Here is a 15,171-nt window from a genome sequence, read left to right as displayed (position 1 = left end):
ATAATATATATAGAGATAGAGATATATAGAGAAGAGATATAGAAATATAGTATAGAGATATAGAGAAGATTAGATTTCTTACAAAAGGTCCCTTTTTGCACCTACCATATCCAGCGTACTCCCAATCCCTGTTAAGTAAATTGCATACATGCCACAAGAAGTGAGTCAGAGGTGCATCCCTTCTTTAAAATAATCTCGCTTAGTCCAAATTTTCACAACCGTTCTCATGCCCAAAGGATTTTCAATTAAAACAAGGAAATATTAGATTTCTTACTTCTTGTTCCAAAAAAAAAAGATTTCTTACTCAAGTGTATCTACAAAGGCACACACTTTCATTGTTCAAAGTTAAAAAATTAGATTCATTTAAGTAGGTCTCCCTAACCTTTAGCTAGTTTGAGTTGAAGTGAAGGCCACGCTAAGGAGATTTAACTTTTCATTCAGCTTGGGGGGTCAACTTATACGTAGTCAACTTATACGTATATTTGTTATGGTTTGACTTTACGAAGAAAACCCAAAACAACAGGTATGGTAAACCGCCCCACGAGTCCGGTCGGCGGTGCTCGTTGACGGGGCCAATGTCCAGGTTTCCGTGCGAAGGACGTAGCCGGCTCTGCAAGAAAGCTTCAGCCAACCGCCACACGCGGTTTTATAGTTTGCAAGTTGGCCACGGTCTTCTTCCCGAGAAGCCTTAACCTGACTGAGAGATCGTGTGAGCATCCCATGAGGGCTCTCGATCGCCAGCAGGTTGCATTTTTTTCGCTGCACATGGCGCCCGCAGCACTTGTTATGAGCGGCATCATCATATCTCTTCCTATTTAAACCCCGTATCCTAGATTGAGGGTCTCCTGTGTGCTGTATGCTTTGCTTTTAGAAGCTTTTCCTGTACGCTGATCTTCTTTTAGGTGCTATATTGTGATTAGTCGAGCAATGGAAGGCAAAGACAAGAGAAAGCCTGTGCTGCTGCACCTGCCTTCGCAGGAAGCTAAGAGGTGCAGGGTTGATGATGAAGGGAGAGGCTGTGTACTTAATTACAGCCCAGGCACTTATACCACATCAGAGCCCAATATCTCCTTTGCTATGGATTCTTCCAAATTTAATCGCAGCGGTTTGCCTGCTCGCCTCATGTTCTACGACCGCGGGGAGTGGAAGGACTTCTCGCCAGACTCATGCGCCGCCCTCCGCCATGCCTTTCAGGCCCGCAAAAGCTTCACCGAACTGTCCCTTGAAGGGAAGAGGCACCTTGTCAGTTTCCCTCGAATGGTACTATTGAATCTGTCGACCGGCTACCTCCGGTCAATAGCCTGGATTGATGTGCACAGCAAGTGCTTTTTCCCATCCGAATGCTTTGAAGGCTATGGCACTCACCTGCTGCAACGCACCAACAACAACAGCAAGCCTCGCTTAATTAGCCTGGATTCATGCCAAGGGTGCACGATAAACAAGTCCTCACCGCTGCCGAAGTCCGCAGCAACAGCGCCCACTCCGGTCGACGGCGATGGCTTGGCGAACTTCGATTTATTTCAGGCGAGCGTATTAAATAGCATTAATTCACGTGTGCCAGAGTCCTCGGGCGGCGCAACGACTACCCCTGAGGTTTCATGTGAGCACAGCATCTCTTCACATCCATTGAACTCCTCAACAACAATTGCTTCACTAGAAGTAACCTCAGATCTGCGGGATTCGGGTGGGCAACCGCTGGGACACACAGGGAGTCCAGCAGTGCATCAATCTCAAGATTTTGCTTCGTTACAAGACAAAATTATCAGATTGGATGAAGCAGGTCCAGAGTTTACTGACATACGAAACAGGTTTTTCGCGGGTCTGGGCGTGCTTGCAAATTATACGACTATTACAGGCATTAGCAAAGACTGTCACCGGAGCACATCAGGGCATGTGCGGCAGCGGGTCTTCAAGCAACAGGAAGAGATGACAAGGAGGACACGAGGGGATGCAAATGTTAGGTATGCTTGGTATGGCACCTCCAAGCAAGGGGTTTCCAGTATAGTGTTGCATGGCTTTGGTGCTGTGTATGGTGCTGCAGGGGTGTATCTTGCTCCAGTGGATTGTTCGCATGTAAGGTAAGCTTTGTATTGTGCTGAAATGAATATGATGATGTTTTTATGGGTGTTTCGGTTATGGATGCAATGTTTTCAAAGGTCCTTTCTGCCTGCTGCCAATGGCCGGCCGTATGTGATTTAATAGGAAAGAAGCAACGTATTAGCTGTGCATACTGAAAAAGTGAAATGTCTTGCAGTGCAGTATACTCGGATGTGGACGAAAATGGTGAACAACACGTGGTGTTGTGCCGAGCTATTATGGGATGCATGGAACAAGTCTGTCGTGGTTCTGATGAGCAGTTCCATCCTAGCAGTGAGGATTATGACGGCGGTGTTGATGATCTGTGCAATCCAAAGCGGTACATTCTTTGGAGTACCCACATGAACACACACATCCTACCGGAGTATATCGTCAGTTTTAAGTTAGCACCACCATGGCACGGTGGGTGGGTAATTATTGCTTGATTATTTTTCTCTCCTCTTCAAGTTTTATAACCCTGCTTGGAATTACCCTTTTCGTGTACCTTGTTTCAGGTATCATTGCCCTACTGAGGGGCAAGCAAATGGTCGGCAGAAAGCAGACAACAACCGACTCGAGTGGGTCGCGAATAGATGGTCGATATTGCACAGGGTCTGTAAAGGAGGTAAGTTATCCTCTGTTTGCATGAGCAGTTATTACATGCTGTGGCTCTTCTCTGAGTTTGGTTTGCACGTTGCAGATGAATGATGCTGTTGATTCACCTTGCATATCAGAAACAGAAGCCAATCAAGGAAGTTCTTATCGCCCCCCACGATCGCCATGGATTTCATTCCCCGTGTTGCTTTTGTTGATGAAATCAAAGCTGCCACCAGCTAGTATGGACGCATTGCAGCAGCATTACCTGGATTTTAGAGTGAGATTATATGTTGTCATTATTGATACTATTCAGTGGTGTGATCGGACTTTTATCATGGTAATAAAAGATTTGACTCATCTTTTACTTCCTTCGTATTTTGTAGTGTGGGACAGCGTCACGAAAGGCGTTTGTAAAGATTGTGAGATTGATTGCTGGTGATAACCTAGTGGCTAATATCATCCGCAGCATGCAAACACAAGTATCGGATGCGGTTTCGTTGCAGAAACTTGCCTCGGCAGGAGAGAATCGGATTGTTGACGATAAATTGTGGTAGTTGCGTAGACATTTTTCCCTTTTTTTGGGGGGGGGGGGGGGGGGGGGGACCAAATTATAGTTCTTTAGGGCTCCTAGATCACGCAGGAGAGATTCATACAGAGGATTTTGGTTTTAATTAGTACCCCAGATTAGTGGGTGCAGTAATTTGGAATGCCCATTCAGTGTACTAAGCTTTCCTGGCTAAAGAAGTTGTTTCTGTCTTTCTTCTTGGGTGTTCCCTACGTTCTGGCATAATCTTTTGAGCTTACGCTGAGTGTGATTAGTATTCAAATTTTGAAATGTTTGAAAGAACGGCCTGCTGGAGGCTCTATATAGGCATTTAGTGGCTTACCAGCGCTATGAAGCCTGCTTACCTATATCTCCCCCTTCTCTTATTTTGATGACTTCTTAACACAGTTAGGCAGATAAAATTGAAAACATGAGAGAAATATGGACCTGGCTATAATCACCCTTCACAAATGTGTCTTTCATCACAGGGTGACCACATGGCAGCCAAAAACAATATTCAAGGGTAATGAGAACCCCCAAAAGCTGTCCCCTTGAGAACATAAGCTAGCCACCCCCATTTAATAACCCCTAGTCTTAACGATGTTGCATTTGAAGCCAGAAACACTAACGAGTGCAGCTAGCACTAAATCAATTGGGGCTTTGCACATCATTGGGCAGGTTCAGCTCTTGCACTCTTCCATGATCCATCCATTTATGGTTGCTCAACAGCTAGAACAATTGGATGGGTATTCACAATGCTCAAGAAAAGTGTTGTCTCCAACAATCAATCAAAATGAAGACTGCTCCAAATCTAACAGTAGAATTATAGAAACTAGCGTAATTATGATATGTAATTTTTGTCCTTTCCTTAAAAGGTTTAAGCATAATATCTTGCCTTAACATTTCTTTGGGACTTGTCAAAAGAGTCGCAAGTTGCAACTTCCATGATGACAAAGTTCTGGCTCCTCTTTTTTTTCCATCTCTTCATTAAGAGTTCCTTGCCAAATTCCAATGGATGAGCTCTAGAAAGCTATGCATAGGAAAGTTACTAAGTGATGTTAGATAAATGGGTTTGAATAAAGATTAAAAGTTTGTGAACTACATGGCAAGGGGGATTCTCAAGTAACGAGGACACAACCATTAGAACTATAATGGTACCCTTGCTCCTCATGTGGTGTTGTACTTGAGATTATCAAATGTAGTTGTTGATTGATCCTCTGAAGTCCTTTTTGATGCTGTCGTTGATATCAAGGTTTCCAAGATGCTCATATATATATATACACACACACACACACACACACACATACATACATACATATATGTACGTATATATATACGTACATATATGTATGTATGTGTGTGTGTGTGTGTGTGTGTGTGTGTGTGTGTGTGTATATATATACGTACATGTATGTATGTATGTATGTGTGTGTGTGTGTGTGTGTGTGTGTGTGTGTGTGTGTGTGTGTACTTAAGAAGAAAAAGAAGGCATTGAAAAAGAAAGTATTTCCCATAGTGTCTCGATTGAGATCTCCATTGAAATTTGGAGCATCGTCAAAGAAGAAAACGGCTGACACAGAGAAGGAGGGAAAGGCTTCTCAGAAACACAAACAACCTAAGGAGAAGCCTAGGGAAAAAGAGACCAAGCCAAAGGAGACTAAGGAGTCTAAGTCCAGCAAAGCTTCCAAGCCAAAGGAGTCCAACCCTAAGAAGAAACAACCATCGGAGTCCAACCAAGGAATTTGAGGAAGGAATTTGAGGAGACCAAAGATTCCATGGACACCGATCAGCCAAAGAAAGAGCCTAAGGACTAGAAAGGATTTTTGTTCTCACGCTTTATACCAGTGGAATAAATATATATATATATATGAGATTAATAGTGAGTTTAGTTTCTGGTTTAACATTGGTCATCTTGTCTTATCTTATGAATAACCATTTTACAACGAGTCCAGCCTAAGAGCATAAACCAAGTACATGCCTTAACTTGCTAAACATTAAGGATAGGCTATTATAAATGGTTTCTGTCAATGTTTTGACTAGAATGTAGAATAGGAGAAAGACTTCTCATGAAGCCAGATAGGCTTCAGTTTCCCATACTCAAAGGGAAATACTTCTTATGAAGACGGATAGGCTTCAAATTCCCGTACTCAAAGGGCAGAACTTCTTATGAAGCCAAACAAGCTTCAGATTCGTGTACTCAAAGGGCACAAAACTAGCTCGATTCCTATCTCAAAACTGACAAGTTTCAGAACATACTAGAGTTACCCCTAGGACAAAGGTCTAAGAAGATAGGACAAGGGGGATACTGTGTGATAGTTCAAGAGGGATCAACTGAGCATATAATTTACAACATCTCTTCATCCTCTTTAGAGAACAATTAAATCCTCAGTCTACAAAAGACCTAGAAGAACTAGTCATAGACCCTAGCAACCTGCCTAAGAAGTTGGTAGAATATCCCAATCCTATTGAAAAAACAAAAAGCAATCTAGAAGTAGCCCAGGAACTAGTAAGAGCATACCATTATCTTTAGGAAGTCAGAAAGTAAAAAATTGAACTTACTACCTTGGCAAATGGAGTAGTTGTTTTCATTTTTGATGCAGATGCTCAAGGTCTTTGTTGACCTAGGCACAAGCAAGGTTCCTATTGTTGTTGATGATGAGTGTGTCCCCATTAAACATGCAAAGAAGTCAATTGTTCATAGTGTTTTGGTTATGATAGGTGAGCTTCCTAGCTTTGATATTCCTTCATGTTCATTAGGCTCAACAATGACTGGTATGGAGCAAAATCATGATGGTTATGTTTGGATAGAATGCATTACCTACACAAAGCTTCCTAGCTTTGATATTCCTTCATGTTCATTAGGCTCAACAATGACTGGTATGGAGCAAAATCATGATGGTTATGTTTGGATAGAATGCATTACCTACACAAGTGATTGCTTTGATGGTGTGGTTAGGCTTGGCAGATGTGGTGGTCACTTTGTGGTGCTTCAATCTTGACTGCCCTTACTTAGCCCAAACGATGACCACCAACATGGCATAATGGAAAGGAAGACTGAAAAGAACATGCTCAATAGGAATGGTTGGTATAGAGCATGGAAGTCTAGTTTGTAGACATTGTGGTGAGATGCCTAAATGTATACTGACTTGTCCTACTATTGCATAACTAGGGACTAATTTTCTATGACATGATGTGCTATCCATTTAGGTTATCATGATCACACTTATGAAGAGGGTTCATCAAGGCGGAAGAGGCAGTGTGTGGAGAAAAAGATCGATATGCATGCACAATTCAGTCCTTTCTCTATACTGCCAAATAGTTGGGATTGTTGTGGCCCAAGACATAGTAATGCAAATGCTATTAGGTGATGGGGATGTAATCCATGTTAATTTTGGGGTGACGAAGAGCTTAAAGAGATTTTGGATGTTACTCCACTTTTGGATAAAAGGAGGATTAAAAAATGTGCAAAGGATGCAAAAAAGGTAAGCTCGGTTCGTGCAAAAGGCTTGGATGTAGTGTTAGATCTTAAAAATAGATACAAATATCTGTTTATTCATAGCATTCTATTTCCAAATCAATTGGGCACCATACAACAACTACATGTATTTAAAATTTCTAGGCCCTAAGAGTGGCTTGGACCTTGTCGATAGAATGTACCCTGGAGGCAATCTGTAGGGACATGTGGATCCACTTTGACCATGTTCATCACCAAGTTAAGGGCTAGTCTACTATGGGTGCCCATGTGTATGACCCTTTCATCCACCGTGAGCTATTGACAATAGCAACATGTGAGTTCAAAATGGAAGATAGGTATGCCCAGATTGATGTTAAATGCCGTGGTGAAGAAGTGTGGCTTTGATACTCTTGAATTTCAAGGATTCATGGCAGATGAGGCCAGTGCGAATCGGATAGTTGTGCGTACTATATATAATGGTGGTGCAAAAAAGGTTATGAAGGGCAAGGAAAAATCGTGTTTTTCACTAGGAGCAAAGCATGATCAATCATACAAGGAAATGTATGTGTGGCTCGTTTTGCAGGAGGATCACAAGATTTTGTGCAAAAAATAGAGAAACGCTCCCATAGATGTGGTGGCCAAATAGTGCAAGCAGGAGTTGCAAAAATTTTGGAGAAAGAATCATGCTATGCAAGGGGACATTCCCTGCTTGGAAACTTGGATTGCATGGTGGGATCTGAGGGCCTTCCATTAGGGGTCTTGGTTTCTTTACACAAGGTCAGCGTGTGAGGGCTGGTGTAGGATTTAAAAAATCACATTTCCTTGTATATCCATTGGTGCTAACTTGTCAATGGCAGTTTTACAAATCACAAACTATAACGCATACCTTACAAGCCCATGCCTTGAGGGTATTAGAAACAAGTTCTATAGTGGGGAGGTGAACACAACCTCTACTAAGAAGCTAGCGGATTTGACACATTCAACAATGGAAGAAGCAGGCACCAACCCACCTAAGATGCAACGAGTTCACATAGAGCAATGTAGCGTGTGTCGTAAACGCCCCATCCTCACAACCATTGGAGTAGGCCGGAGTACATTATGGTAACCATGAACAAGAGAAAAGGGTCACGTGTGTAGGAAATGAAATTCAATGGTGATGTTAATGTTAACAAGACCTTGTTGTGGGCTATTTGTAGAACTGAGACACATAGCATGGTCACGCATTTTGGATTGTTGCCTAAGGGCAAGATGCGTTGTGGAAAATTAATCAATTCTGTTGGCAAATTTGCGCAAGAGTGCATCCCTACACCTGGTTTTCTAGGGCCGTCGCTACCCTAGTGGTACTATGGAGGTTTTTATATGGTTCTGTAACACCATCAATACCCACTAATGGGATGTTGATACTTCCCAGGTGATTGGGCCACTAGGCCATGTTACTTATGTGTGGCTTGTTGCCTCGCGAACATGTCCGACTATGGTGAGATTGTGAATCTTCATGCAAACGAGTTTGTTTTAGAGTCGTAAGCCTCACCCTCCAAGAGCCATAGAAGTCACCCCACCACTCCAAGGACAGTCCGCAAAATGTGTGCCCTAAATATAGAGATGGAAGGCTTGTTTGATGGAGAGAGAAGTTGACAGTCCGCTAAATGTGTGCCCTAAATATAGAGATGGAAGGCTTGTTTGATGGAGAGAGAAGTTGACAAAAGACTTCAATGACAAAATAGAAAAGGAAAAAACTCTCAACATTGAAGTGGTGTGTGAAGCGATCATCTTGTGAAATGAATCACGCATATTTTATGTCAGCACACAGAAGGATCACACGCTAAGGGTGTGAACTATTCAATCACAATTTCAGAGCTACCTTGCTGCACTTGTGAGGACTTTCAGAAGCGAGAGAGAAAACATCTTACTTATGTGCCACGTAAACACATTTACTTTGTGTTCTTACAAGTGCTCAACTTGGACACACATACTCATTACTTCATGCACCAAGAAGCTCTGTCATAGGTCGAGTTGTTCTAAAGCACTCTCAAGCCAGAGGTCTCACACTGCTCCATGACGATATGGCATGGTGATGAATGGGGGCTTTAGAACTACTAATGCAGACATGATTATGAAGAGAAATGAATCTTGTTTTATGGACAGAAGTAAATTTTTTGGTGTGTGCGGTGTTTCTTCTATGTGGTTCTTTTGAGCTCTCGCGAACTACTTATACAAACAGGAAAACGAAGAGAAATGAATCTTGTTTTGTGGGGTTGGGAACAAAAGCAATTTTTTTGGTGTTGTTGTAGATTGGACAAACTATGTAGTGAGGGTTTAGATGATAATTCTACATTGTGTGTTGCTTTAGATGACAATTATGATTCATTATGTATTAAGGGGTTGTAGTGATGGTTTAGATGATAATTCATTATGTATTAAGGGGTTGTAGTGAGGGTTTAGATGATAATTCTACGATTAAAAGACAATTATGATTTATTATGTAGTAAGGGGTTATGATTTCATATGTAGATCCAAGGCCAAGGAAGATGTATTAGTAGATAAATAGTATGCCGAATACACGTGTCAAAAATTACTCGCAAAATGCCAAAGTGGAAAAAAATCTTGCAATACAAAGCTCACAGAAAAAAATCCCCCATCCAAGTGTACACAGTTTTGCTAGAGTATAGACAAGTTAAGATATGATGGATACAAACCTATCATTATTCATACATGATAGTCAAAGCTATATACAAGAGGTAGAGCCCACATGGTTTGAGGAGGCACTTGGATCTAAGCATTGGAAAAATGCCATGGATGAAGAAATGGTTGCATTAGATGCTAATGAGTCATGGTCTCACTTGGTTTACCTCCTTTTGAGTTGTAAGCTCACCTTCATTGACTCTTTGCTCGAAATCAGTTAGTGAGATAACTATTAGCTCTAGTAGCTCAAATCTTTGTTGATCTTTAACCGCACAGTTCTATCTATAAGCTCAAAGCAATATCAATGGTGAAATGCTTATTCCAGATATCAGCAAAAACCTGTTGAGCTGGGTAACTGAAAGGAGGAATGGTCGTTATGAACTAAGAGGAGTGGACTTCGGTGATTTTGATAGACAAAGAACAAAGTATGGGGGTAATGGCTAGACTTGATGATAGAGTGGAACGTTTATGAGTTGATGTTGGCAAAGGTATGGAGAAGACTTGCTTGATAGTATATTCTATCTAGCTATACCAAGAGTTTGTGTTTGTTGGACCAAGTCGTGTACTTGGAGTAAGAGGTGTCTTGCAGAGTATGATGCCCAGCAAGAAGAAGCCATCTCTTCTCTTCTCACGCTGTTAACATTTCGATCCAAGCCTTGAAACATACCATGATGTCCTTCAACAATGCTGAGGTCACTAGCTAAGAAAAGAGCTTCTGTGATCTGCAATAAGGAGTTCCGAATTCTAGACTTGGTATCAAGAAGATCTATAGCACAAACAGAGGTAAAGAATTGACAATTAAAGAAGAAGTTAAAGAGACAGACGTCCATGTGTTATTAGGGTTACAAATTGACCTAAAAATGAAATTCTTCCATCTCGGATGGATCCCCAAAGTGATACCATCTTTGTGATTTGGTATAGATTCAAGTACAGTCTTTTTTTGATTTTTTGGTGGAGAGATTCACTGCCAATCTTAGCTTTGGTGGAGAGATTCACTACCAATCTTAACTTTTGCAATGCAATGAGAATGAAATCATTCAATACCAGTCTTAACTTATGAGATTGAAATCATGGGATAGGTTTTTAATATATAACCATCTTGAAATGACCTCAGGCATTGGAAGGTGAGAAAGACCTTGGGCATTAGTTTGTAGGGTTTACCATGGCTGCTAGAGGAGGAGAAGGAAAGAGCAACTCCAACTTTTGAAAGTCGTTTTTTTTTTCTGCAAACTTTCTGCTAAAGACTTGATGCACATAACGACCTAAGAACGAATAGGGGAATGAAGAGGAGTAGCAAGGATAGATCCACTCTGTCTTAGCCTCATCTAACTTTGACGTAGTCAAGTCCTTGGCTTCCCGCAGCTTCATCTACAGTGAATGTGGAAAAAAGGAAACTAGCGTCCTCAGAGAGAATAGAAGATTCGCTTGCAGAGGACCATGGTTGATTCTCTTGAAGAGCCTCCGCTTGGAAGCCGAAGAGGAGACGAGTTGACGGGATGAATAACCATGTTACACTTTCGGTCAGGCACTTTGATAGTGTCCTTAGGAATCCAAGCAGTCTGCGTTGGGACGACTTGTGGAACCGAGGTTGGCAGGAGGCAAGTGGAGGTGATAGAGCTAAGAGAGCCTTGAACTGGTTCTGAAATGAGTACTTTGAAAGGGGGACAAGTGTGCCCCTATCCGACCAGAGGAGAAAAGGAGGTGCGTGTAAGGAAAAACTACCAAAAGACGTGGAGTGGAGGGAGCTATAGCCGATGCAAATCGGACAGAATGCCATCAAGGAGAGAGGTGGAGAAAATCATGGGAGACATAATAGGAAAAGGCAGTTGCCTTCCTAAAGCTATAAAAACATGTGTTTGTACCTTCGTGATTTGAAATATTATCATACAAAGGTTTAGTTGTCTCTCTCACCAAACATACTGTTCCCGTGGTTCAATATACCTATGTTCTCATGGTTCATGTTGACGTCGACTGGAGTGAAGTCCTTAAATCCCAATCTAAGATGATCATTTAAGGCAGATGCTTTTTCAACCTTGCAAGAAATTATGACTCGACACACCAAATTAGGTTCCTTTGAGTAAGAACAAAGGGAAAATTCAGTTGCTTTTGTGGAAAAACACAAAGGATGTGTCAATGGTGAGCAACTAGTACCACTTTGCAAGGGATGATCAATAGCTCGTGTCACATTTGTGTTGCTTAGGAAATCCATGCAAATACATCGTGAAATGAATGACTACATGGATGTGAGCAACCCTAGAGGTTGTGCCTATGTCGTGAAAAGTGGGTAAGGAGGGTTGAGGTTAGGCACACGTGAAAAAAAATTCAGCTACCACACCACATGGAATATGCGAATTTGGAGAAACCCTCACTCACTTTGAAATAGATCTTTTAAAGCATATGCATTTCCTTTAAAGCTCCTTAAATCTTGCCAACCATCAAGAGAGAGTGTATCGAGTTATCCAAAAATAATAATCACAAGTCCAACCCCTTTAAACTCTCTATGAAAACAGCAGGCAAAGAGCTGCTTCTATGAGCTTTCCTTGCTTCTCCTAAGTGTTAACTTCAACCAATATAAAGTACTTAACCAGTATGAGTAGGACCTAAGAGGAATGACAAAATAAACCTTCATAACAAGAGAGTTCAATATGTACTATTGCAGGGTACCGTACAAGTAATCTTACAAGACCAAGAGGCTAATGCAAGAAAGGAAGTTTAGTAAAGTCACCAACGGCCAACTTCCTAAGCCAATTTATGAAAATCAAGCCAAAACGTACAGCAACCCATACATGCACATGTTTAAATGGTTTGAGAACCAGAAAAAAAATAAAGATCAGACAAACTCGGTAGCAATGCCACGCAAGTGTATTATGTCAAAAAACCCCTCTACGTGTAAACAGTAGTAGGGTAGGGCCGCCTGTGTTGCAACCTGAGATTAGTTTGCCATAACAAAAATTGGTTGGAAATTTGAAAAGCTGTGTACACGATATACACATAACAAGTCTCTGAGAAACTTGGTTACAAGTTACAACTATTGAGGCAGCCTTCATACAGATGCACTGAAATTTACAGGGGGCCAAGGATTTCAACATTAAGCCATCTCCATCCACAACCCTCCTTTCAAAAGCCTGTATCAAAAGTTAACCTCCTTAGGAATGCACATTAGAAGCACAAGTACAAGGACCATGGCCATCATGACTGGTTCCTTTTAATGGTGTAGTTTTAAACTTTTGACGGAATTATGGGTGGCAGCTTAAGGCTCTGCTTCTTGCCACAGTTTTTGCATTCCTTCCACATGAGCCAGACCCACTATGGCTACAATTCTACCCTCGATCTCCCGCAAATGCTGTATCATTAGTTCATTCCTGTCATGAAGTATAGCTTTCATCTGCACACATCATGGAGACAGCACTTAAGTTAACGTCAAGAGATAACTGGTTCTTCTAACCACTAAAGACCCCCAATGCTGCAGGTAGCAACAAGCTTATTAAAACACATACAGCTCCTGGAAAGTGATCCTCAAGTAACTGAAATGTCTGCTGCAAGACTCTCTTGTTACTCATCAAGGCTTCTAAGCTGTTCACGATATCAATCTGGGTAGCATTCTCAAAGAGAGCTGGATAGTTCTTCGCATGTTGAGGTAAGCCCATTACAAAATTAGTTACTTGGAGAAGGGACAGGTTCTTTTTAACTTCTCGTAAAGTCACCTGAAAAGAACATTATCATTAGTACACAAAAAGAAATAGGTCTCGTTTTGGAGCTCTCAAATGTCCCCTCACTGCCCTCCTGAGACCTCCCAAAAAAATGTCATTTTGTCTTGAAATTAGGCCATGCTAACACTGCTAACACTGCTTGTATTCAAGAGAAAGATCTCTCAAAAGGTGCCTTATTGCCCACTTGAAAGCTCTTGAAACCTCCAAAAAATAGCCCTTTTACCTTGAAAGCAGGCCATGTTAACACTGCCTGTTTTCAAGGGAAATGGGCCCTTCTTTGGAGGTCTCAAGGGGTCCCCCTTTGCCCACTTGAGTTCTCAAGACCTTAGGGGCATTTTGTTGTTGCATACATCCTCAATTAATTGCAAGGCTTTATGTCCATTGCTGAAAATTAATCAACGTGCATGATTCCAACATAAATCAGAGTACATCTATATAACAAAATTTGATATACACTCGTTTGTGGAAGATGTCTTGGTTTCAATTAGGCTAGGATTATTCAACTCACATCTATGTCTTGATCAATATAATGAAACTTGGCTCGAATTTTCTCGCCTTCTTCCCAGGCAACCTGCAACCATTAGTCAGGAGGGGCCTTGCAAAGACGTGTACCTAGGGTTCCTTTGAATGCCAACTGATTGGAGAAATACTTTACCCTGAACTCCTCCCCATAGTTGATACCAAAAAGCCTCAGCAGGTCTTGCAAAGACTTGAAGGAGTGGGTAAATGCCTTTTGCCCAAAGCTGCCAGGAAGCTTCAAGAAATCTGCCGGAGTGAGGATTTGCACATGCCCCTCCGATCCGAGCTGCTGAGCTCTCCCTTGGCACAATTCAAGCTGCAACACATTGCCATCACTACGTCATATAGCATCATATAAAGCCATAATTGTTAATCTTACAACATAGATCGACACCATCCATGTCACATACATGTACGTACCGCCACTGCACTAGGCTTGATGGCCCTTATCATCTGCAAGGAAAAATAAGGACTACATTTTAAAGGCCATTTTCAAAAGATAATCTACCATCCTTGATGATCTGAATACCATCCTGTGCACAATGTAGATTATTGAATATAGTTATGTGCCTACATATGGCGCATGGATCATTTGGTCACTCTATGGATGTGATGCAATGGGCGTAAATGCTGAAGATGCCACAGCTACAGGAACAGTGTATGGTGCAGGATGCAATGTCAAAGGTACCAGACGCATGGAGAAGACAGATGAAAAGAAATTGCGCGCGTGTAGACATACACACACACAGAAAGGATCCAACCTCTTTGACGGAGTTTGCGCTGTCTGCGGAGGCATGGCAGGTACCCACCAAGAAGAGCTCGGCCCCGTTGTGCGAGTTGCGCAGGTACCTCCAGTGTTGTTGTGGGTGGTGGTGCTCCTCTTGCTGTGGATCGCCCTTCGTCGTGCTGCTAAAGAAGCGTCCGCTCGGGACGAGACCGGCAAGAGGCAAGGAAGAGACGACATGGCAAATCCTGCGTGTCAGCATCGCCCTTCTCCTGAGCAGTAGCTTACCCTAATTTCGAACAGAAGCGCACACACACATATATATATAGTGCAAAACACACACATATATATATAGTGTAGATAGAAGCGCACCCACACACACATATATAGTGCAAAACACGCACCACACGCTGGCCATGTCAGCAGTCAAGACCACTTTCTTGTAGGTTGTCAATAGCACGAAAGAAACTTGTGGAAACCTTTCACCAAACAATAGTCACAAAAGCATTTGGCCTTTGAGTTTAATGGGGCATGTCTATGCCAAGTTGACCCGGCTCGAAAAACCTCAAAAAAAAACTATATCAACTTTCAATTTTTTCTCTGGATTTCTATAAGCATTCCTAAATTGCCATCGGCTCATTTGAGGATAGTTTTTGAAGGTTTTAGAGGCTTGCTTCCCATCTTCGCCACATATTCTTGGTAGCTATGCTCACTCCCGCTCCCCCATCTAGGATCGTAATCATGATCGCGCCCTCTAGCTTGATTAGAATGGTGGCATTCATATCATTACCTTTGAAGTACTTACCCATCACACTAACAAGCATGTCTCCTAATGGCTCGAGCCGATTTCTCGTCCACCATCGCG

General features: G+C 42.0%; 2 protein-coding genes across 3 annotated transcripts; one reads left to right on the top strand and one right to left on the bottom strand.

Annotated features, from left to right (window-relative positions):
• The first annotated feature begins 605 nt into the window (after positions 1–605).
• On the top strand, positions 606–3,257 carry LOC147639475 (putative inactive poly [ADP-ribose] polymerase SRO1). Its single transcript, XM_086783511.1, has 5 exons — positions 606–2,078; positions 2,255–2,499; positions 2,592–2,701; positions 2,777–2,950; positions 3,057–3,257. Exons 1-5 carry the CDS (start codon positions 928–930, stop codon positions 3,225–3,227), a joined length of 1,851 nt encoding a protein of 616 aa, XP_086639637.1. The 5' UTR covers positions 606–927; the 3' UTR covers positions 3,228–3,257.
• An 8,967-nt stretch (positions 3,258–12,224) lies between these two features.
• LOC147639474 (uncharacterized) lies at positions 12,225–14,661 on the bottom strand. 2 transcript variants are annotated; one of them, XM_086791807.1, is made up of 6 exons: positions 14,344–14,660; positions 14,003–14,035; positions 13,719–13,898; positions 13,572–13,634; positions 12,851–13,057; positions 12,225–12,738 (listed from the first exon to the last, which is right to left on the bottom strand). In XM_086791807.1, exons 1-6 carry the CDS (start codon positions 14,566–14,568, stop codon positions 12,604–12,606), a joined length of 843 nt encoding a protein of 280 aa, XP_086647933.1. In that variant the 5' UTR covers positions 14,569–14,660; the 3' UTR covers positions 12,225–12,603. The 2 variants fall into 2 exon arrangements, with proteins under 2 accessions (XP_086647933.1, XP_086647941.1); XM_086791815.1 differs by lacking the exon at positions 13,572–13,634 and having other exon boundaries at positions 14,344–14,661.
• Positions 14,662–15,171: the final 510 nt, after the last annotated feature.

The sequence above is a fragment of the Cibotium barometz genome, chromosome 4 (genome assembly GCF_041138505.1).
Source record: "Cibotium barometz isolate CiBa-2024 chromosome 4, ASM4113850v1, whole genome shotgun sequence".
In the NCBI taxonomy this organism is placed as follows: Eukaryota; Viridiplantae; Streptophyta; class Polypodiopsida; order Cyatheales; family Cibotiaceae; genus Cibotium; species Cibotium barometz.
This window is presented reverse-complemented; position numbering and strand designations above follow the sequence as displayed.